Source organism: Notamacropus eugenii, chromosome 4 (assembly GCF_028372415.1).
Source record: "Notamacropus eugenii isolate mMacEug1 chromosome 4, mMacEug1.pri_v2, whole genome shotgun sequence".
Classification (NCBI taxonomy): Eukaryota; Metazoa; Chordata; class Mammalia; order Diprotodontia; family Macropodidae; genus Notamacropus; species Notamacropus eugenii.
This window is the reverse complement of record NC_092875.1, coordinates 197,958,567-197,983,354: the sequence shown is the minus strand read 5'-3', so window position 1 is coordinate 197,983,354 and position 24,788 is coordinate 197,958,567. Positions and strand designations below refer to the sequence as shown.

At 35.9% G+C, this 24,788-nt stretch overlaps 1 protein-coding gene across 8 annotated transcripts in view; it reads left to right on the top strand.

The window, feature by feature from the left end:
* The window catches only part of DCDC2 (doublecortin domain containing 2), a 281,088-nt gene that overhangs the window by 84,019 nt on the left and 172,281 nt on the right, over positions 1 to 24,788 (top strand). For all 8 annotated transcript variants that reach the window (XR_011965967.1, XR_011965969.1, XR_011965968.1 and 5 more), the window contains 5 exons: positions 1,030 to 1,106; positions 1,215 to 1,346; positions 5,500 to 5,646; positions 7,310 to 7,364; positions 21,249 to 21,420. Coding sequence is in view for 5 of the 8 variants with exons in the window: in XM_072603957.1 (XP_072460058.1) it covers positions 1,030 to 1,106; positions 1,215 to 1,346; positions 5,500 to 5,646; positions 7,310 to 7,364; positions 21,249 to 21,420 (583 nt within the window). In the remaining 3 variants the exon portion in view is untranslated. The remainder of the gene's footprint in view (positions 1 to 1,029; positions 1,107 to 1,214; positions 1,347 to 5,499; positions 5,647 to 7,309; positions 7,365 to 21,248; positions 21,421 to 24,788) is intronic.

Here is a 24,788-nt window from a genome sequence, read left to right as displayed (position 1 = left end):
ATTTGACTCAGTTCTCTATATATTTTAGAAATGAGGCCTTTGTCAGAGACACTGGTTGTAAAAATTCTTTCCCAATTTTCTGTTTCCCTCCTAATCTTGGTGTGTTGCATTGACTTGTGCAAAAACTTTTCAATTTAATATAATAAAGATTATCCATTTTGCATTTCATAATGTTCTCTATCTCTTGTTTGGTCATAAATCCCTCCATTCTCCATAAATCTGACAGGTAAACTATTCCTTGCTGTCCTAATTTGCTTATAGTATCAGCCTTTATATCTAAATCATGTACCCATTTGGACTTTATTTTTGTACATGGTGTAAGATGTTAGCCTGTGCCTACTTTCTGCTATACTATTTTCCAGTTTTCCCAGCAGTTTTTTGTCAGATAGTGAGTTCTTATCCCAGAATCTGGGGTCTTTGGGTTTATCAAATAGTCATTGACTACTGTGTACTTAACCTATTCCACTGATCCACCACTCTATTTCTTAGCCATTATCAAGTAGTTTTGATGATTGCTTCTTTACAATACAGTTTAAGATCTGGTATGGCTAGGCCACCTTTCTAGCATTTCTTTTCATTAATTCCCTTGATATTCTGGACCTTTTGTTCTTCCAGATGAATCTTGTCATCTCTTCTAGCTCTATAAAATAATTTTTGGTAGTTTGATTGGTATGGCACTGAATAAGTGAATTAATTTAGGTGTAATTGTCATTTTTATATTAGCTCAGCCTTTGCACAAGCAACTGAAATTTTTCCAGTTATTTAGATCATTGTTATCACTTTGCCATCAAAAGTGAGAAACAGCATTGACAGGACTTTAAGGGAATGTTGTGATCCGCTTCCTGTCTGTCAATGAGTTCATAATGAGGTGAGATGTTGGTGAGGTGAGGGGAGCTAAATAGGTAGAAAAGGCACAGCAGCAGGACTGAGTAAGCTACTTCTTTAGGCTTTTGTGTATTTTCCCGGTACTCGAAAAAGAATTCCTCATAGAAACTCACTGTCTTACATAATCTTCCTATGCTTTTACAGGTAAAACCTGTAGTCCACAGTAGGATCAACGTATCAGCACGTTTCAAGAAACCACTTCAGGAGCCATGTACCATCTTGTAAGTTGGTGTAGTTTGTATTTGGATTTGGTTAACTTAATGGCTTGTGTTGTTATTTCAAAATAGCATCTTCAATTTATTTGACTCAAGCACTTTATTTTTTCCTAGTTTGATTGCTAATGGAGATCTTATAAGTCCAGCATCACGCCTCTTCATCCCTAGAAAAGTCTTGAATCAGTGGGATCTTGTACTTGAAATGGTCACAGAGAAAATAACTTTAAGGAGTGGAGCTGTGCATAGGTAAGGCAAAGATGTCTTGGGATTTTCCATTACTAGAGGTCTTCAAGCAGAGGCTGGATGATCAATCACTCAAGTTTATTATAGAGTAAACTTTTGTTCTCTTAATGGGTACCACTAGATGATATCGGAAGTCCTTTCCAATTTTGAGACTTTATGATGACCTGTTTACTTGACATCTGTATAGCCTTGGTTGGGCAAGTCCCTTGACCTCTGTGGGCTTTGGATGTTAGACTAGAAAAGGGATAAACAAACTATCATGGTCTGATTTTTTTCTGCCCGTGAGCTAAGAAGGTTTTTTACATTTTAAAGTAAAGTTTTATAATATTTAAGAATGCATAAACCATTCTTGGCTTTCAGGGTCATACAAAAGTGGGAGATGGTCAGGATTTGGGTTTTAGGCCATTGTTCACTGACCCCTGTATTAAGTAATCTCTAAACTCCCTACTATTATTACTGTCTTTCAAAAAGAGAAGCATATGCAAATACAATAATAATTATAATGACAGTTTGCATTTCTATCTTTACAATAACCCTTTGGGATAGATAGCACTAGTCTACCTCAACTTGTATTGTTTGTGATGCTTCTCTACTAGGTCACTGCTAGGTCAATAGGACATAAAATACAGCTGTGAAACAGTTCTTGAGAAAAAGAAAGAGCACTGGTTTTAGCATCAGAAGGACATGAATTCAAGGACCATTTCTGACATTAACCTGCCTTATGACTTTAGGAGCAAGTCACTTAAATCATAGAATGTCTCAATTTTCTTATCTTCAGAATGGGGGTGAGGATAATACACTGTCATGTCATTCATAATATTTTGAGTTTTACTTTAAAATGTGAACTATTTGGGCTATTTTGACTTTGTTAATACCAAGCAATAATCAGCTGAAGTAACTGGCCCTGGTAATAAATGAATTATTATGGTTTGGAGTTCCCATAGTAAATTATTTGCAGCCCTACAACTGATGGTATATGGTAGTCGCCACACAGGATTTGTGCTCTCTTTATAGATTTTGCATGACAGCAAAATTAACATAGGGAAATGAGAACTCTTCTACATGGTTGCTCAGCCAGACTAAAAGTCAGATGTTTATTCTGAGAAGCAGGATAATGTAGGGACTATTATATAGGGAGCCAGAAGGTCTGGGTTGTATCCCAATTTTGACATTAGTTGTGTAATCCTGATCCCTTCTGAACCTGAGTTTCAATGTCTTTAAAATGGGGTTTACCAGATAGTCAGTAAGCATTTATTAAGTACTTACTATGTGCCTGGCAGTGTGCCAAGTGCTAAGGATAGAGAGAAATACTTTAAAAACCAGTTCCAACCCTCAAGGAACTCACAGTTTGATGGGGGGAGACAACATGCAAAGAACTATGTAGAAATTACATGCAAAATAAATAGGAAATATTCAACAGAGGGAAGGCACTAGAATTAGGAGGGATTGGGAAAGACTTCCTGTAAAAGGTAGGATTTTAGCTAAGACTTGAAGGAAGCCAGGAGTCAGATAAGGAAAAAGAGCATTCTAGGCACAGGAGGCAGCCAGAAAAAATGCCTGGAGCTGAGAGATGGAGTGTCTTCTTTGAGGAACACCAAGGAGAGCAGTGTCACTGAATCATGGAACATGGGGGATAGTGGGGTTAGTGGGGGTGGTGAGCTGTGCCTAACTCATAGAGCTCCAATGAAAGCACTTTGCAAATGTGAAAACATTTAAAAATGTTAAATGTTATAAATGTGTGAACTATTATCATACCATTTTACCAGTTTTGAAGGTTGGTTTATGTTAACAGATAAAAGTGTGAATATATCATAGGTGAACTAGTGAAGTCAATGAGATTTGCTTGTAACTGATCTGGGCTGTGTTCACTTATCCCACATAGAGGTTAATGATTACCCAAGAGGGTCATTATCCTATGAATCAGTATATTTATCTCCTAAAAATATTCATATAATCCTTTTTAAACTCCCATTTTTCTATTTTCTGCTTCATAACAAAAAAGAAGAATCAATAACAACATTTTACACAATAATTCTGAGGCCCAGAGCAGTGGTTAGTGTAAGTTCTTAGTCATTATCCTTACCTACTCAAGATGTGCAGAGTAAAACAAATCTAACCTTTGTGTCTTCAGAGACTCTTCCTCTTGGTCTTTCTACGTATAGTTATTCAAGTTAACTACTGATTCAGACCTTAATATTTTGAAAGAAATTTGAAATTAAAAAGGGTTTGGGACTAGATAAATGCAAAGAAAATAAGAATTTGGATTTTCATTTCAGTGCTTTGGATTGTGCCAATACAATTTTTTTTTAAAAAAAGCGTAAAATAATAAGAGATTTCAACTGAACATAAAGTAAAACCTAATATTGGTCTTGGATTTTTTTTTGCTTTGTTTTTCACAAATGCATACAATGTTGAATTCTCACTTGTAATGTAGTAAAGATTCTGATGGAACACTGGCACTTTATTCTTTGCTTTTATAGAATGTTACCAAATACATGTTACCAAATACATGTTGATTAATTTTTTTGTGATAATGTTATCTGTGTCTCTGATTTTAGTTGATAGCTTTCAGTTAAGTATTTATATTTGTGGCTAACAGAGAACAAATCAGCACCACATATTTAAACATTTCTATTGTGGCTTGTCTTTTTATTTTCTAAGTTTCCTATTAACCTGCTTTTCATATTCTTTTGAAAATGTGACCAACACATATTAAATAGGCTCATAAAGTAATCACTGTTCTTTTAATAAGTAACAGATTAATTGTGGTTTGTTGTAGCAGTCTTACCGTAAAGGGAGGTTCCTGTAAACCCTTTGATTCCGGCAAAGATATACTGCTCACTTACTTATGAGGTGGGGAAAAAGCCAAGCATTCATGCTATGCTGTTCTACATCATTAATCCTAAAGTTGAGCTGTGTTCCCTCCCTGTCTCCTCACTTTATTTTTTGACCCAATTCAATGTTTATTTTGATGCAGCCCTCTGGCGTTGGGCCATTCTAGCAGAGAATGGGGTTAGACAGTTTGTCAGTCAGCCTGATGCATGATTAAAATGCATTTCTTAAAATTCTTAGGAAATATTTATGTAAATCTTTGAACAGTGAAGACAAGTTTTGATTTAAAACACCAGTCCTCTGTGAGTTATGCATTTAGGGTAAAGATTACAGACCAAGAACTGGATGGGACCAAAGAAGACCATGCTATCAGAGACATGACTTGCACTTGACTTTGTTTTGAGTGAGGGAGGGCTGTGCAGGTCATCAGCCTTACTTCTCCTCCAGAGCCATCTGAATTCAGTGACTAGATATTTATCACAATGACTGTAGATGACCCAGGATGAGGCAATTGGGGTTAAGTGACTTGTCCAAGGTCACACAGCAAGTGAGTGTCAAGTGTCTGAGGTGAAATTTGAACTCAGGTCCTCCTGACTCCTGCACTGGTGCTTTATCCACTGCGCCACCTACAGATGATCTGGTCCAACCCTGTCTTTCTGAAGATGAAGACACTGAAGTCTAAACAGTTTGACTTTTCCAAAGACACACAGGTAGTAAACAGAAGAGCCGAGATTTGAACTGGAGGCCTTTACATTAAGATCTGTCACTCATTACTGTACCAGACTGATTTCCTTAACTCTGAGACAGTAACATGAAATTCTTATAAGGAGAGGCAGGTTGATGTAGGAGAAAGAGTCAGTCAATAAACACTTATTAAGCCCCTACTATGTTCCAGGCACTGCGCTAAGTGCTGGTCAGCACTGGAGACGAATGTTTGATTCCTGATTCTAACACTTTTTAGATGTACGACCCTTGGATATCATTTAATTTTTCTAAGCTTTTGTCTCCTCAAATGTAAAAGCCACCTTCTGATTCATGGGATTGTTGTGAGGAAAACCTTAGAGGTCTTTATAAGGGGTGATTAATTATAATTAGATTTTTTAGACTCACTCGATGTATAATATTACTCAACAACTACTCTTGACTGAATGTCAGTATGATTTTCATTTTTGGTGAGCATTTAATCTTAGTAGTGGTATTTATCAACCAAACACCAGAACTCTGAATATCAAACCACATAAATAATGAAAGTTACAAATACCCCATTTTGAGCAAACCTTTGAATGCTAATAAATCTAATTGTTTGCCACTAATATTTTGACAGACTGTATACTTTAGAAGGAAAACTTGTCCAAAGTGGGTCTGAGTTGGAGAATGGACAGTTTTATGTAGCAGTTGGCAGAGACAAGTTTAAGAAATTGCCGTACAGTGATTTACTTTTTGATAAATCAACAATGAGAAGACCTTATGGGTAAGTTCTCATCCTTTTTTTTTTTTTTTAAAGCTGACATTTCATTAGTTATTGCATTAAGCCATTTGCTGACTACCAGTAAGTTTCATATTTAATTGAAATTCTTGTTCAAATGTTAGGATCCAAAGAATTAGTGATATCATAATCTGTATCTTTACTGCTGTGATAAGACAATAAAAGAAGTATTTAAGAAAATTCATTTTTTTTGAATCTGGGAAAGTATACTTGGGTTTTATATTGGTTACAGAGCATGTAATGAATTTAAAAGATTTTTTCATATGAAAAAGATTTACAGTAATGAGCACAAAAAATATTAAAACTAATGGAAATGTTACAACTATCTTAACAATTTAGACAGAAAATGCTATTTTTCTGTTTGGTTCAGGGAGAAACAGCAACTATTTTTTGAAAATAACCAGCTTTTCATGTGCTCTTTTTATATTAAATCCAAATATTTTGCATAATTATTATATTACACGTGTAAAGGAATTGAGTTGTTAGTTATATAGTTAGTGTAGAGGAACTGCTTTTATTTCTAGTTGAGAATATGTTTTTCTAGTTGAGAATGCAAAATGGAGAATTCTCTTCATTCTTGAAGAGTATTATATTTTTGACTAAAGAAGAGAACCTTGAAAGAATTTAAAGACTATAAATATACTGTTTGCTAGATACATGGCTATTGTAACTCACTGTCACGTCCTTGTCCTTGCCATATTGGCCTCCTCTTCTGGCTACCAAAAGGAGACAAGGGAGAATACCTCATCTTTCCTTATGTCTCCTACTTTTTTCTATGAGATGAAGTTTTGGAAGACAGAAAAAGAAGTCATTGGTTTGAATTCCACTGGTTCAGATTTCACAATAACTGGGAAAGAAGATAATGTCAACAAAATTTTGAAGGGTGATGGTCTTTGAACTATAAAAGAGAACAAATATTTTTAGGTACCCTAGAAGCACCAAAATGTTATTTTAATCATAAATCACTCATCCATTTAAAAATTATAGATAAAAACGTTATCTCAGGTTGTTAAGTAACTCCTTGCTAATCTACTTCAAGTTACATATACTTCAAAGGAATAAAAACTGCATTTATTTTAAAGTGTTTTATGAACCATAGTTTCTCATCAATATAGATGAGTCTTTAGTTCATTAAGGTTTTAAAATGTCTGTTTCTGTTACCTTTCATTTAGTGGAATTGGGCATGGCAGTGTAAATTAGATTGCCTTCCAACCATGTGTCTCATGAGATTTTTTGTGAATATTGGTAATTTAAAATCTACTTTAAAAGCTTACCTTGCAGATAAGTGCCAACAATTTGCCAGCTTCTATATATTGAATAGCCTCATCATTCTTTACTTCTTGCCCAGCAGAAAGTACCACTCAGTCTGGAAAGTGGCTTTTTGCAAGATAAATTTATAAAATTGGGATTTGAAGTTTGAATTCTTTGAAATAAGTTTTAAAATGTTCCTGAAAGCCCATAGACAAATTTAAATTAAGGAACTATCCAGGAAATTATAGTCAGTGGACTGATGCTAACATGAGTTAGCATTTTCCTGTATACCAGTTACTTAAGCATGGACAGACAATGTATTAATGCTTTTATAATGGTACTGTGTATGGTATATTATTGATAAATATTCCAATTCTTAAATTAATTCTTTCTGCAGTCAGAAAGCCTCTTCACTACCTCCTATTGTTGGATCCAGAAAATCTAAAGGGAATGTAAGTATCATATGCTTTAGTCATTTTCTTTACTGTTTTGAGTTTCCAAAGAATGTGGAGAGACTGTTGTTTGGGTTTCAATTAAATCAGAAGATAAAATTCAGGCACCTAGAGATGTAGTTATAATTATATGAACTGAATGTATAATCATAATATTACAACTACAAGAATAGATATTTGAGACCTAGACTCTAAATTCGGTTGTAGAAGAGTGTTATGAGGTGGGGGGAGGGGGTGTAAGTGGATAAAACATTATTGAAGTGGGACTAATTTTTTTTTCACAGTGGCTCCTTGTTCTGCATGTACCTCTATCTCTCATTTTAAGTCATGATTGAAGCCCTGGAATAGAATCTGTGATAAAGTCAATATCATATTGATTTAAATGAATGGCATATCCTTCCTCTGTCTTATATCAATGATAGTGACAAGGGAAATTTTCTTTAAGAATATGGTAGAAGGGCAGCTAGGTGGCACAGTAGATAGAGCACTGGCCTTGGAGTCAGGAGGACCTGAGTTCAAATCCAGCCTCAGACACTTACTACCTATGTGACCCTGGGCAAGTCACTCAACCCCAATTGCCTCAAAAAAAAAAAAGAAAAGAAAATAAAAGAAAAGGTAATATTCCTTTTTCATGCCCCAGAAGGTAAAGGCTTCCTTAATTTCCTTAACAATTTGTTATGGATTTTTCATCCATCCAGTCATCCCATTTATTCACAAGAATAAATCACTTCCTTTAATTTTTCTCATTTCTAAAATGATCATAATAATTACTCTATGACACAGGGCTAATGTGAGGAAAGTGGACAGTATGCTATAAAGCTCTCTATAAATGTGACCTAGTAATATATTATACCACTTCTATCTCTCTTTATATATGTGTGTATATATGCATATATACACATGTACCTAATCATATTTACTATCCTTTAATTATAGGTAAAGGTAATTAATTAAACTAGTACTATTATTGATAAACATTTAATAAGTTGAGAGGCATGTACTTGGAGTGGATAAGTCAACGCCATAGGGTGGCATGGTGGGAAGAACTTTGGTCTGAGAGACAGGACACCTGGGTCAAAATTCCTCCGATACTCAGACTTCTGACATTATTCATAAAATGAAGGGGGTGTTATTTAAATAACCTCAAAGGTCCTTTTTCACTCTTAAAATTCTGTGGTACTCTAAGATCTGGTATTTACTGATATGCAATTTTCTTTGGCTGTGTCTGCAAAGGGTTATTGGTTCTATTATTTTGACTGAATTATTTGGTTAATCAAACAGATAGTTTGACTTTTTGACCCACTGAATTAGCTAAATTGAGGTGTTAATTTGGCATCATGTAGACCTAGTTGTAACTTGATAATTTAATTGGTGATTAACTTCATGTACTTTTCTTTAGTTTTTTTACCTTAGCTAAAACACTCTAAAACTATTAAACTATAAAACAATTCTTGACGAATATGAGCATAATGCTATTAGTATGTCAATAAACCAGTAAATATTTTTTGAGAGAGCCAGAATATTGTAGTGGAGAGAGTGCTACATTTGGCTTTGGGAGAGACTTGATTTAAAAACCTGCTTCTATCACTATTTAAAGGACTGTATAGAAGTCAGTTTCACCTTTCTGAGTCTCTTCTCAGTGAAGTAGGTTTTCTCTTCTGTGAAGTGGGTATAACAACATCTCTAGCATCTATCTTACAGGGTCATTGTAAGCATCAAGTAAAGTAATGGATGTGAAAATGCTTTGCAAACTTTAAAGTGGTATGTTAATGCCAACCATTATGATTATTATTATTGATAATGTATTTTGTATCAAAGGCTGGGTACTCTGAGGGTATAAAAGAGTATAAGACTCAGTTCCTATTGTAAGACAATTTATAATCTCTGTGAGAAGCAGGAAATAGACAAAATAATTACAAACATACAGTAATCTGTGATAGTGTTAAATGAACATCAGGACTTCAAGGGTTAGAGAGAACACTAGGCTGGTGGCGGGAGAAAATGTCATAGATTAAGTAGAGTTTATAATTATTATAAGCAGTAATTATCAAAACTATGTGGTACTGGCTAAGAAATAGAAAAGTAGATCAATGGGACAGAGTAGACATACAGTTTATAGCAGCTATATATAGTAGTTTCATATTTGACAAATGTAAAGACTTAAGATTTTGGAATAATAATTCATTATTTGATAAAAAAATTATTCAGAAAACTAGAAAGCAGTATGGCAGCAATTGACTGTAGACTAACATCTTACACCATTAACCATAAGGTCAAAATGGATGCATATCCTAGATATAAAGAGAGATATTACAAGAAAATTTAAAGGCATGGAGCATATTACTTATAAGATTTATGGGTAGGTGAACAATTTATGAATAAACAAGAGCAGAATGAGGTATAAAATGGATAATTTTGATTATATTAAATTAAAAAGGTTTTGTATAAATAAAACCAAGGCAAGCCAAGATCAGAAGGAAAGCAGAGAATTGGGAAAAATTTTGTAGACAGTTTCTCAGATCAAGTCTCATCTCAAAGAACTTTGTCAAATCTATAAGAATATGAGTCATTCTCCAATTAATAAATGGTCAAAGAATATGAGCCTCAAGAAATTACATAATCTAAGTAAGTAGAAAAGAGAAGGCAAGGGAATTCCTCTGTCTGTCCGTCCGTCTGTCCGTCCGTCCGTCTGTCTGTCTGTCTGTCTGTCTCTAGCTGGGAGAATTAGCTTGAGCAGGCAATTAATAAGCATGAAGTGCTTGGGAGAAGATGAGTCAACTGGAGTGCAGGTTTCATGCAAGGGAGTTGTTATTTAGTTGTTTCAGTCATGTCCAACTATTCGTGACCATATTTGGGGTTTTCTTGGCAAAGACAATGAAGTGGTTTGCCATTTCCTTCTCCAGATCATTTTACGGTTGAGAAAAGTGAGGTAAACAGGATTAAGTGACTTGCCCAGGATCACAGAGCTAGTAAGTGTCTTGACTCCAGACACAGCATTCTATCCACTGCATCACCAGCTTCCTTATGCAAGGGAGAAATATGTGATAATTTTGGAAAGATAGGTTGGAGCCAGATTATAGAGGGCCTTAAATGCCAGGCTTATAGAATTTGAACTTTATCCTGTAGGCATTGAGAAGCCTTTTGATATGTTTGAGCAGGGGAGTGACCTGATCAATATTAGGAACTTTACTCTAGTTTCAGTGTGCTTGAATGATTGGAAGGAAAAGAGACTGGAATAAAAAAGACAAGTTAGGAAGCTTCCACATTTCAGATAAGAGATAATTAATGGTCCTGATACTGTGACAGGACTGAAGAAGAATCCACAGGACTTTGTCTCTGGTTGCATGTTGGAGTCATGGGAGAGGAGAAGGAGTTACTGATGACTTAAGATTTCAAACAAAATTAACTAGAAGAATAGCAGTTCTAAAATGAGTATTCTTTCTTTCTTTCTTTCTTTCTTTCTTTCTTTCTTTCTTTCTTTCTTTCTTTCTTTCTATCTATCTATCTATCTATCATCTATCTGTCTATCTATCTATCTATCTATCTATCTATCTATCTATCTATCTATCTATCTATCTATCTATCTATCATCTATCTATCCTGGTCCTGCTGCTCACACCCTAATTTGGCATCTGACATTCGTCTGCTCCCTCTCTGTCTTTCCCCCCCATCCTTTTCTTAATCTTCTCCCTTCCTTGAATATAGATTTCTATATTCAACTGATTGTGTATATTATTCTCTCTTTGAGAATACTAATGAAAGCAAGGTTTGAGAGATGCCCATTACCCACCCTCCCATCTTTCCCTTCATTATTGTAGGTTTTTTGTGTCTCTTCATGTGAAATGATTTACTCCATTCTGCCTCTCCCTTCATTCTGTACTTAGTGTACTCCTCTTTCTTGTCCCTTAAATATTTTTTTATGTCATTCCCTCAAATTCACCTTATATCTGTACCCTCTGCCTGTGTATATTCCTTGTAGCTGTACTATTGGTGGTACAATTTTTTTAAGAATTACAAGTATCATATTCCACTGTAGGGAGGTAAACCATTCAGCCCCGTTGAATCCCTTGTGTTTTCTTTTTCCCTTCCTTCCTTTTTTGACTTCTTTTGGGTCTTGATGTTGGAGGTCAAATTTTTTGTTCAGTTCTGGTCTTTTTCTTATGAAAGCTTGAAATCCTTCTATTTCGTTAAATAGTCATTTTTCCCTTGGAGTATTATATTTAATTTCACTGGCTAGGTAATTCTTGGTTGTAGTTACAGTTCCTTAGCTTTTTGGAATATTATGTTCCGTGACCTCTGATCCTTTAATATTGCAACTGTTAAATCCTGTGTAATTCTGATTGGGTTCTCCAATATTTGAATTGTTTCTTTCTGACCACTTGCAGTATTTTTTTCCTTGACCTGATAGTTCTCTAATTTGACTATAATATTCCCTGAAGTTTTTATTTTGGGATCTCTTTCCTGAGGTGATTGGTAGACTTTTTCAATGCCTGTTTTACCCTCCAGTTCCAGCATATCAGGGCAGTTTTTCTTGATAGTTTCTTGAAAGATGACGTCCAGGTCCTCCTTTTGATTATAGCTTTCAGGTAGTTCATTGATTCAGACATTGTCTCTCCTGGCTCTGTTTTCCAGATCACTTGTTTTTCCAGTGAGATATTTTACATCTTCTTCTGTTTTTTCATTCTTTTGAATTTGTGTGATTGGTTCTTGAGACTATAGTGTCATTAGCTTCCACTTGCTCAGTTCTAACTTTTAAGGAGTTGTTTTCTTCAGTTAGCTTTTGTGCCTCCTTTTCCATTTGGCCAATTCTGGTTTTTGAGCAGTTGTTTTCTTTTTCCAAGCAACCTCTTTTTTCGTAATTCTCTTGCTTTACTCTCATTTCTTTTCCCCAGTTTTTCTTCCACATTTCTTAGGTGATTTGTAACCTCCTTTTTGAGCTCTTCCATGAGTTCTTTCTGGGCTTCAGACAGCTTCTCACTTTTCTTTGGGGTTTTGCCATTAGGTGTTTTGACATTGTTGCCCTCTTCTGAGTTTGTGTCTTGGGCCTCTCTGTCACCAATAATAAATTTCTATGATTAGATTTTTTTTTTTGTTGTTGTTGTTTGGTCATCATTTTTTTTTTTTGGCCTTTTCCCTTTCTTTTAAATTTGAGCTTTACTCCCAGAGTTGAAGGGGCACTGTCTGAGACTTCTTGTGTCAAATTTACCTGGTGCTGAACTAAGATTGCCCTGAGGCCCTTGGGGAGATACCAAAATATAGAAGTTAAACTATGATATCATTTCATTTGGCTACTAAAAAGAAAATAATTCTAGGGAGTGGCACTCTAAGAATCCTTTATGTCGATAAATCTAAAGTAGTAAATCACATTTTAACCAAAGAATTCACTGATTTTTTGTAATTGTGAACTTTCCTAATGCATTTAGGTATTTTGCAGATAATTACATGCTAGATTATGGGCTAAGGGAAGATAGAAATGAAGAAAAAAGGAAAGTGAAAAACTTGAGAGTTCTTAGGTGCCACTACTAATGTAAATCAAAAGGAAAATGTGGTTTGATTTTCAAAAATTCAGTTTACACATTTTTCAGGAGTTATACTTATTGCACCAAATGTTATGTAACAGTATATTTAAAGTTGGGAGACTGTAATTGTCCTGTTACAAATCTGGACAGTTTGCTGCTTAATGAGTGGGGAGTAATTCATGTAGGTCACAGATCTCCTGAGTTCTGATAGTTCAGGATGAATAAGGGTAAAGAAAAAATTCTAGAGGAAGTTACTTATTGAGAAATTTGCCACAAACTTGCCCTGGAAGCAGCCCACCTTGTAGGGAATGTTGAGTGGAGTCAGAAAAAATGTTCATTTACTAAGCAAAGAGGAAAAAAATTGTGATTTTAGTTTAAAAAGGGAAAAATGGTGAATGGATGCTATGAAATTTAAAGCAGTAGGATACAGTGGAAAGACTCCTATATTAGCTATCAGATCCAAATCCTACCTTTACTTCTTAGAATGGTGTGCCCTGTGGGCAAGCTAATCAGTCTCTTTGGACCTCAGTTTTCCCTTTGGTAAAACTGAGAGACTTGGACTAGATTCCCTCCACAGAATCTTCGACCTCTGAATCTTTAAAAAATCATCAGATGAGGAATTTCTTGGCTGTCTAGGTAGTTACACTACAGCATGAAAGTGCCCTCTAGTGTTCATGATATGCATTTGAGAATTATTTAGACATGGGTGCTGGATTTTCATTTTTTGTTCTTTGTCCCTTAATATTTCATGAACTGCAACATTTTTTTTTCAGACTTTGTTTTCAAAATGATCACGATTTTGGGCTACCAAAGTCTTACTCTGATGGTTCATTGTGTTATGAAGGTATGGTATAGAGGGAGATAGTGTCATTCAATGAAAAGAGACCAAAAGTAGAGTCATTACATCTGAGATCATATCCTGGGTTTGTACCTTACACACAAAGTTTGTGGCTTTGGAAAAATTACTTAACTCCTGTAAGCTTCAATTTTCACATCTGTAAAATGAGGGAATTGAACTAGATGACCCCCTCAGGTTCCTTTTTCCCCTCAAAATCTGTAATCCTCTGATACAAAGTCTGAAAGGCCCTACTAAATGGAGAAGGTTTTAGAATAGATCCATAACAGAATGTCTGATGACTGACTATATGTCAGGTTGCTCACCAGGGGACTTTTTTTTTTTACCATAGCAATTTGTGGGACTATCTGTTAAGGGCAGGAGGGGTTGCAATCCATATCCGAGGATCACAGCTCTTTTTGAAGCATTAGAAAAATTTAGGGAAGCACACTATTGAATTAAGCAAGTATGTAGGTTAAAAATGATGGTAGATTACTTTGAAAACATGTTAAGCTAAACTCTTCTTACTATTGTAAAAATATTTTTAACCTTATATTTATGGCTGAAGAAATTGAAGCCCAGTATAATTAAATTTTCTTGCCTGGTGTTAGAGTCAAGGATAAGAAATCAGCATGCATGAGTCAGTGTTTAGCCTCCTGGGTGGCACTTTCTCCTGTAAGCATCTGAAAATTGCACATTGTTAAGTCTGTTCAGTGAAGCAAAACACATCTTGAAATTATTGTAAGCTTGAAATGACATAATATGATATAACCTTTTAAAAGTTCTGGTTAGAAAAAAATATGTTTGCCCTAGTAAACTAAAAGAAAAAAAAATCTGAGCTAGAATAGATTCAACACAGTGCATAGTGACAAGATGTATCAGGACTCAATGGAATATGGCTATGAAATTACTAGGAAAATCTGGCCACTGCCAGAAGTAGTGGTTTCCCAGGTGACTCTCAGAGGTCCATTCTTTTGTTTTGATTTCTCTTTCTTGTTTTTATATGTTCTGACACATAAAGGCATTTAGGTGGTGGCATAGTGTGTAGAGCATTTCACTTGTAGTCAGGAAGACCCAAGTTTGAATTCTGCCTCAGATACTGCTAGCCAACTGTGCGATCCTACACAAGTCACTTAACCTCTATCTGCCCCAGTGCTCTCATCGGCAAAACGGACATTATAATAACAACAGCTTTTTCTTAGGGTTGTTATGAGGATAAAAAGAGATAATATATGTAAATAATATGTGTAAAGTGCTTTGCAAACCTTAAAGCTACACATAATAGTAATTACACAAGACTATGTTATATTAATGCATAACATGTAACATTGTATATTGTGCATATAATAATAAATATCATCTTCATCATCTTCATCTTTATCATCATCATCATCCCTGGAATGTATTCTTTCTACACTTCCCCTGTTGAAATGCTCTTAGATATCTAGTTTTGTTACAACCTTCATAAAAGAAAAATTTTCCAGATATCTCTAGGTAAAAGCATACTCTCCCTCTTCAGATTTTTTTTTTGCATCATCTTCTCTGGATCCCTTTTCAATCCAATTCAATAAATTTTAAGTCCTGTCAAGTAAGAGCAATATATACCAGGTACTGGGGACAGAGAGAACTCAAAGTACTTATGGATCAGTGAAATACAACATGTAGGGAGTGTTCTTGAAAAACTCAAGGAAGGAGAAATATGTTTATCAGAGAGAACCGGGGGAGGTGGCATTGAAAATACTATGCCTTCAAAGAAGGTAAGGATCCTAAAAGTCAGAAATGAAGGAGTTCATTTCAGGTTTGCGTGAAAGCACGGAGAAGGAAGTTGTCAAGTTGAGTGTGGGAAACGAATTCAATTTGACTGGCATGTATGAAAGGGCGAGAGACTAATGTGAAAAAAACCCAGCAAGGTAGATTGGAGTCAGTGCCTTGGTGCCATCACATTTTGTTTTGTATCATGTATTTATGTATGTGCTTATTATGGTTTAGTGGAAAGAGCACTGGATTTATAATCTAAGGACTTGGGTTGAAGGAGGAGATAGTGGTAGAAGAAATCTGAATGATGTGGGATGGAGAGGAGGGAAGAAGAAAGTGAAAGGTCTCAATTTTTTCCTTGAAATTTGAAGGCAAGCTGAGAAGGTAGGGGTAGAAGGAGCTTTGGGAGGTTTAAGCAAGGAAGAAAAAGTTTTGGAAAAGGAGCTCTCATGAGCAGGATAGTGGATTGCTTCAGTGAAGGCCCAGTGGAAATTAGGCAAGATAAATTTAACCTTTTGCAGTCTCATTTTCCTCCTCTATAAAATAGGGTGTTGGATCAGATGATCTCTAAGGTTCCTTTCAAATCTAAATTTTTCATCTCTGTAAGTAACTTGAGGGACTCAGTCATTTTTATCTCCTTCATCTCTTCCCCTTTCAGTTCAGCACCAAGAACTAATTTAACACCATATTTTAGATGTGGTCTGACCAGGATAGAGTTGAGTAGTACTCTTAACTTCCTATTCCTAAACACTATGCTTTTCTTAATTTTTTTCCTTTTTTTAGCATTTATCATTTAAATGAAATTTTGATTTTTTCTCCCTCTCCTCCCTCTCTCCTTCCTCAGATGGTAAGCATTTTGATATGTTACATATATGCAATCTTATGAAACATATTATCATATTAGTCATGTTGTGAAAGAAGGAAAAGTAACAAAAGGAAAAAAGGACACAAAAAAATAAAGTGAAAATAGTATGCTTCAATCTGAATTCAGACTCCATCACTTCTTTCTCTCATTGTGGATAGAATTTTTCTTTGTGATCCTTTTGGAATTGTCTTGGATCATATTTATTGCTGAGAAGAACTTTTCTTAAAATACAGAATTGAATTTGCTTTTGTGGCTGCCATATTACACAGTTGAATTATATTGAGCTCATAGTTCCCTGCTTCTCTCATATTCTACTTATGAAATTAATTTTCTGTGAACTCAAAGGTAGGATATCACATTTATATCTATTAAATTTCATCTTATTAGATTTGGCCCTGAGTTCTAGTCTGTTAAGATCGTTTTAATCCTGACCCCATCAACCCACATGTTAACTCTCCTTCCCAACTTATTTCAGATCTGATTATCATGGCATCTTCTGTCTTTATTTTAGTCACTGCTAAAAATATTGTATAGTACATGGCTAAGCACAAATTTCTGAATTTACTACATATAGAGATATCCATTCAAGTTGACATAATATTTGTAATGTGCTCTGTAACCCCAAAGCACCATATATATATATATGTATACACACACACACACACACACACACACACATAAGCTACTATCTAGAGGCTCTAAAATGTCTTTGAGCTCTAAGAAAAATTAGTAACTGAAAATGCCTATAATCAGGCATGGCTGAAAAGGAAAGAGGGGGAGCAAATTATTCATCCTTGTGATGTTGTTATTGTACAAATATCCTGGTTCTGCTTACTTAACTTTGAATCAATTGATAAAGTCTTCTTATGTTTCTCTGAAACCATCCCCTTCATCATTGCTTATAGCACAATAATGTTCCATTACATTTATATACTTCTGCAGTATTGTTGGTTTGTTTAGTCAATTACCCTTTTTTCTTCTTCATCAGAATTGTTCTTCTTTGAGTTTTCAGAATATTTCTATTTCTCCTCGACTGATTTCTTTCTTACAATTTTAAGCTGTGGGATCTTAGCTTTCATTTTCTTCTGAAGTCTCTGTAATCTGAGCTTTAATATCTGAGAGTACATGTCAGGGTCACTTCTATTATATTTTAAGAAAGAATGCTGACTTCTCAAGCTTTTCATCAGTTCCACCCTGGCAACTAATTTATACCCTATAAGTAATAATCATATATGAAGTAAAATTTTTCTTTGTTTTTTTCTATGATTTTTGAAAGATAAAATTAAAATTAAGGCACATAAAGAAAGTTGCTCTGCGTTTGGCATTTGATGTTTGAATAATTGAAGTCACTAATCACTATGACAGGTCTCTGTGGTAGACTTGAAATCTGTTTCCCAGTTTTTCAACAAGTCTTGGAGATTAACTAGAAAATCACACTGATTACCTTACTCAAGGCTTTCTAGTTATCTTCCCTGTCCCTCATATTATGTGCATCTGTGACACCTGAAACCATAGGTTTTTATTATTAGATAATTTATTGGATTATATTTCCTCTGAACAAAGGGCTATTCTGCTATTTTTCTTCTCTATGGTATATATCTTGGTGGCTGTCAAGTTTTCTCTCTGCCCCTTCCTTTTCACTTATTCTGAGCGCAAAGACATTTCAGAGGGATATCCCTCCTTAGAGGGATAGATGGGCATTTGGTGGTGCAGTGAATAGAGTGCCAGGTCTGGAAGCAGAAAGATCTGACTTTAAATATGACTTCAGATACTTACTAGCTTTGGATAAGCCTTACTAGCCTGGATAAGTCACTTAACTGCTATTTTCCTTAGTTCCTTGGGGTCACACTGGAGAAAGAAAGGGCAAACCAGTCCAGTACCTTTGCCTAGGACTTCCATGGGGTCACGCAGAGTCAGACATTTCTCAACAACTGAACAACATTATCTGTACTAGCATGATTCCTCTCCTCCTCCTCCAGTTTCTTCCTTATTCTTCATTTATGAGGAAACACTTTGCCTCCAGAACTGTGAAAGCAGCGCTTGATCCAAAGATTCCCATTCATCTTGTCCCAATTTTATTCCTAGCACAGAAACATTGCAATGAATTCTATACTTTAAAGTTGGTTCTCTGATGACTTGAGAAGGGGTTTTCCTTCTATCCAAACTATTTTATTCACTCTTGGCATATATTTCCTTTGGGCAAATTCCAGGATGAGTGCAATTTTTAAAAACAGCCTTAAAAAAAAAAGGTGGTAGAGCTTGTGGTTTTGAACCTAGTACTTGTATTTTTTTGGTAGTTTTGAAACTATAATTGTATTATTGTATCTCCCTTGGCATTGTAGCTCATAGCTGTGGAACACTCAGAAAACCTGAGTGTTCATTAATGCAGTAATTAAACTTTGCTTAATTTAATTGCTAATTAAATAGAATGTAATCAGAATGGCAGATATAAAACTGTGTTTTACGCTTGTATGGGCTTTGGTGTTAATAAACATGCATAATTCTTTTTCTTATGGATTATGGAATTCTAAAGCTGTGAATTTTTCCCTTCTTAATTAAAAAAGTAACTAACATCCAGTTAAGTATTTCTAGATTGTTGAGCAGAAACATTTTCAAGGAGCTATAATATAATATAATATAATATCATCCAAGATGATTTGTCTTATTCTAAAACACTTATTTCTAAATTCTAGTGTAGTTGTATGGATGTTACAAAGAGATTGTGAAGATTCCAGTGACTGTGGGCACAACTGGTGATGGGATTGGTTGGGCAGTTATCACTTCACTTGAATAATTTATTCTAGGAAGTAGTAGTTAAATCTCAGAACTGGGCACCCGAGAGTTGTTTTTCTGAGTCTTTTCACCTGTAATTGCAGGAATTATATTTCTGTTTTCTGTATGGTTGTTCTTTGTCAGTCACCAGGGCCCACCATTGGCATGGGGGTTAAATCTGGAACCTTCAGTGATTTCCACATGTGTCATTCTCCAGAACCTCAGTGGCTATGACAGATGTAATAATGTAAACTTCCTAAATGTGTGACCTTTACCCCTGGGTACTTGGTGGCATCCAGTCACCAGAGGTGACAACCAAAGCGCTTTGTATTCAAGTGGGAGGATGGGGAATAAGGCAACTATCTTTCTCCCTATTACTAAGGGTGAATGAAAATTCAGTGGTGTTTTCCCCAACTTCTGGCACCTCAGATGGGTATTGAGCTATTTTTTTAGTGGTTGTCCTGGGTTTATGATTCAGAGATTGTGATAATCATAATTCTAGAAAGGAGACTAGTGATCTTTTACAAGGGTTGTAAGTGTGTGAATACATAAGAGAATATCCTTCCATATCTGCAGTAGTTCTAGTAGTAATAATTGTTGGTGTGTGTTTGTCCTTTGTTATTGAAAAGGACCATGACATCAAGATGATGGAATGACTTACATTTGAGTGAGGGAGGGCTGAGCAGGGTCACCAGCCTCACCTTCTTCTCCTGAGTCATCTGGGTCCAGTGGCCTGTTACTCATCAGGATGGCTGGAGATGATCCAGGATGCAATAGGAGACCTTGACCCTTTCTGGCTAAGGTCTTATAGCACTCTCTCTTTGAGTGAGATACACCCATTCAACGAATAGGCTTCTTTAAGTAATTGCTCAAGGGATGGCCCCTTTAGGTACCACCCCCTTAATTTCCAGTTCTTTGCCACTTCAAAAATGATCTGCTATACATATTTTTTTTAAAGAGATCAAAGAATGAGTAGTAACAATAATGATAGTGCCAAGGTCTGGATCTGTGATTTCACTGGAAAAGGGAACACCCAAGTGAGGAAACTCCCATTAAGGCAGGTTTAGTACCTTCTCTGCAATTTAAAATGCCTAGAGCATTGAGAGATTAAGTGAAGCATCCAATATTAGGCAGCGTCTATCAGAAATAGGATTTGAATCCAGTTCTCCCTGGCTTCAGCGCCACCTCTCACTACACCATGTTGCTGCATGATGTTAATGATGGTGATGATGACAGCTAATGGCTCTATGGCACGTTGTTTTGCAGTGATTTTTGCATGTATTAATAATCTCATTTATTATTATTAATCATCTCTGAACAAACTTGTGAGATAAGGACTGCAGGTGTTGTTAATTCCCATTTTGCAGATGATGAAACCAAGGCTGAAAAGGGTCAACTTTGTCACACAACTTATGCCAGAGGCACAATTTGAAGCTTGGTTTCTCCTTACTCAGAAGTCCAGCTTTCTTTCTATCCCATCATGGTGTTTCTCTAGTAATGGTATATTTTTCAGAATAATGACTTATGTCACAAAACTTTTTGCAAATTAACTGAGAATATTGCAAGATTCATATTATTCAGAATCTGCACTTATATTGACTTTCTTTTCTCTATGAATTGTGATTATATTGAGTCTTTTTTCCCCTCACATTGGGCAGGAGTGTATTTCTCTTTTTGCATATGGAAAAAAGAAAGTTATGGTGCCTGCACAATTTAAAATCTGATAAATATAATAGGATATCATCGATTTGGAGTTGGATGGTGATCTATTCGTTTATCTGTATGCTATCTCACATCTTTATGTAGCACATTAAAATATACACATTTCTTTTCTCACAGTCATTTGTGAGGTATTAGTTATCCCCATTTTTAAGGATGAGGAAACTGAGGATCAGACAGTTAAGTTAATTTGCTCAAGGCTACATGGCTTGTAAATATCAGTCAAGATTAAAAGCCACTTCCTGTAATTTATCCATTTAACAACATGGCCTCTTAAGGTAGATATTAAATCAAAAGTAATGGAAGAAATTGTAGCTTTTTTCCCCTGTTTTTTCTTGCATCTAGTAAGTATTGTCTCTTGTGGGAAGTCATTCTTAGTTTGCAATTAGTCAATAAGAATCTATTCTCTTTCCATTTAGGGAAATGATCGTCAGTCTAAGTCAACTATTGGTTCCAGTGACAACTCATCCCCTCTGCCCCCTAAGAGAAGGGGAAAGAAGGAGGAAATTTTGAATTCAGAAAAACCTGGTAAAGTGAAGGAAAATACAAACCCAAAGACTCCACCAGCTGTGGTAACGCCACCAAACAATGGTAAGCTCCATGTTTCTGCTCGTGTTTAGTCAGCTTGGTTGAATGGAACATGACCCTAAGAAGCCAAGGACAAGGATTCAATCTTTATGTGGACAAATTGGACAAAATTGAAATATGATAAATTATGGGAGCAATATAGAGATTCTGGGACTTCTTTTGCATTTAGTCAAAACCAACCAATTTCTATTAAGCAATTCCTGTTTGCCAGGTGTCATGCTGGGGGAATTGTTACCTTTAGATAAGGCATAGTCCTGTGTTTATGGAGTGTACACTCAGTCAGGTACTGACCCTGAAAGGGTGCTGGCTTTTTATTTTTAAAAAATCTCTTATTTTTAGCTAGATATATGTAGCATTGTGAAATCACTTATTTTGAGGCTGCATGGTTCCCTGTACTCTGATGTACAGCATATACATATACATATATATATATATAATGATGTACAGCATATACATATATGTGTATATATGTATTTATATATGAATGGCATATAGATATATCATATACATAGTGATACATACTATACTACTACCAGTAATTACTGCTATGGCAGTTCCCCACTTGTACATTTTCATCAGATTCTGTAGGTTTGTATAAGCAAGGACCTTGGCATACATAGGAGGTCCTTCTGTACAGGTTTTTTGACCCGTTTTTCTAAAAGGAAAGTAACTTTTGAGGGAGTCAACAATCACTTTGATCAAGCTCATATAGCATTCAATTAGTTCAAGGGAAAAAGTCAGCACCTTGAACTTCAGAGAAAATACAAATAGAGAAACAAAGATCAACCAACAGACAAGGCTTCCAACTGTCTGACCATAAACAATACATACATCACAGATCAACAGACAGATCCAGCTGTCTGACCATACATACATAGTTATCAGAGAGAGAAGCACCAACATTTGAATTTTCAAAGCTGGGGGTCTCCTTAGCAGCTCCCCAGAGTTTCATTTGGCCAAACAAATATTTCCAATGAGTAAACCTCAAAGTAAAACCTCACCTCAGAGTATACACTTTTCAGAGCCAGAGGGCATCACAACACTTGGGAATCAGTGCCTCATTAGAAATTAACAAAAGGTGGAGGGCGGAGCCAAGATGGCAGAGTAGAAGGACAGAACTCCTCTAGCTCTCCCCTCATAGCCCATAAAATACCTGTAAAAAATGACTAAATGAATTCTACAGTAGCAGAAGCCACAAAATGACAGAGTGAAACAGATTTCCAGCCTAAGACATCCTAGAAAGCCAATAGGAAAGGTCTATCGCATGGGGCTCAGAGCAGAGTGCAGCCCAACCTGGGCCACATGGCACAGCACAGACAGGACTGGAACAGACTTCAGAGCGTGGAATCATGGGTAGCAGCTGGTTCCCAAATTTTTCAACCCACAAATGCCAAAGACAGATTCAAAGGTCAGTAAGAAAACTCTTTCACCTGGGTGAGAGGGGAGCCTGGTCCTGCCCTGGACCCAAGGTGGCAGCAGCATCCACTTTTGGAACCCTCAGTCTAAAGACATTGGGGAAATCCAGGAACTGATCTGGATCTCAGCCCTGAGTGGCAGTCCTGGGGTGAGAAGGAGCACTGGTGAGGTGGAGCTGGTGGTGGTTCTGGAGAGGAAATCCTACTCGCAGATCCAGGACAGAAAAGAGTGCTTGTGGTTGCTCACAAACCAGAGGGTAGGAGAGAAGTAAACTCCTCTCCCTTGATTGTGTCACCTTGGTCACCTTGGAGGAACTGAGAACTTACAGGTCCTTAGAGTATACCGTTCTCTTGACAAGGACTCAAAAGTCAAGTAAATGGCTGTGAAAATGCCCAAAAAAGGGAAAAAAATAAGACTATAGAAGGTTACTTTCTTGGTGAAAAGGTATTTTCTTCCATCCTTTTGGATGAAGAACAAAGCATACCATCAGAGGAAGATATAAAAGTCAAGACTTCTACATGCAAAGCTTCTGAAAAAAATATGCAATGGTCTCAGGCCATGGAAAAACTCAAAAAGGATTTTGAAAATCAAGTAAGAGAGGCAGAGGAAAAATTGGGAAGAGAAATAAGAATGATGCAAGAAAATCATGAAAAGTGAGTCAACAGCTTGCTAAAGGAGACCCAAAGAAATGCTGAAGAAAATAACACCTTTAAAAATAGACTAACCCAAATGGCAAAAGAGGTCCAAAAAGCCAGTGAGAAGAAGAATGCTTTAAAAAATCAGAATTGGCCAAATGGAAAAGAACTTTCAAAAGCTCACTAAAGAAGATAGTTCTTTAAAAATTAGAATGGAGCAGATGGAAGCTAATGACTTTATGAGAAACCAAGAAATTATAAAACAAAACCAAAAGAATGAAAAAATAGAAGATAATGTGAAATATCTCATTGGAAAAAACAACTGACCTGGAAAATAGATCCAGGAGAGATAATTTAAAAATTATTGGTCTACTTGAAAACCATGATAAAAAAAGAGTCTAGACCTCATCTTCCAAGAAATTATCAAGGAAAACTGCCCTGATATTCTAGAACTAGAGGATAAAATAGAAATGGAAAGAATTCACTGATCACCTCCTGAAAGAGACCCCAAAAGGAAAGCTCCTAGGAATATTGTAGCTAAATTCCAGAGTTTCCAGGTCAAGAAGAAAATATTACAGCCAGAAAGAAACAATTCAACTACTGTGGAAATACAATCAGGATAACACAGGATTTAGCAGCTTCTACACTAAGGGTTTGAAGGGCTTGGAAAATGATATTCCTGAAGTCAAAGGAGACAAGATTAAAGCCAAGAATTACCTACCCAGCAAAACTGAGTACAATACTTCTGGGAAAAATGGAATTTCAATTAAATAGAGGATTTCCAAATATTCTTGTTGAAAAGACCAGAGCTGAATAGAAAATTTGACTTTCAAATTCAAGAATCAAGAGAAACATGAAAAGATAAAGAGGAAAGAGAAACCTTAAGAAACTCATTAAAGTTGAACTGTTTACATTCCTCCATGGAAAGATGTTATTTGTAACTCATGAGACCTTTTTCAGCATTAGGGTAGTTAGAGGGAATATATATGTAGGCATGTATGGGTATGTATGTATGTGTATATTATATATGTGTAGGTATGTATGTGTACATGGGTGTATGTGTGTATGTTTGTATATATGTGTGTGTATATACATAGACAGAGGGCACAAGGTGAGCTGAATGTGAAGGGAGAATACCTAAAAAAATAAAATTTACTGTTGAATGGAATGTACTGGGAGTAGGAGAAAGGGAGAGGTAGAATATAACGGCTCATCTTGCATGGAAGAGGGAAGAAGGAACTTTTATAATGGAGGGGAAGATGAGGGAGATGAAAGGAAATAAGTGAGCTTTGCTCTCATGGGATTTGGCTTAAGGGGGAC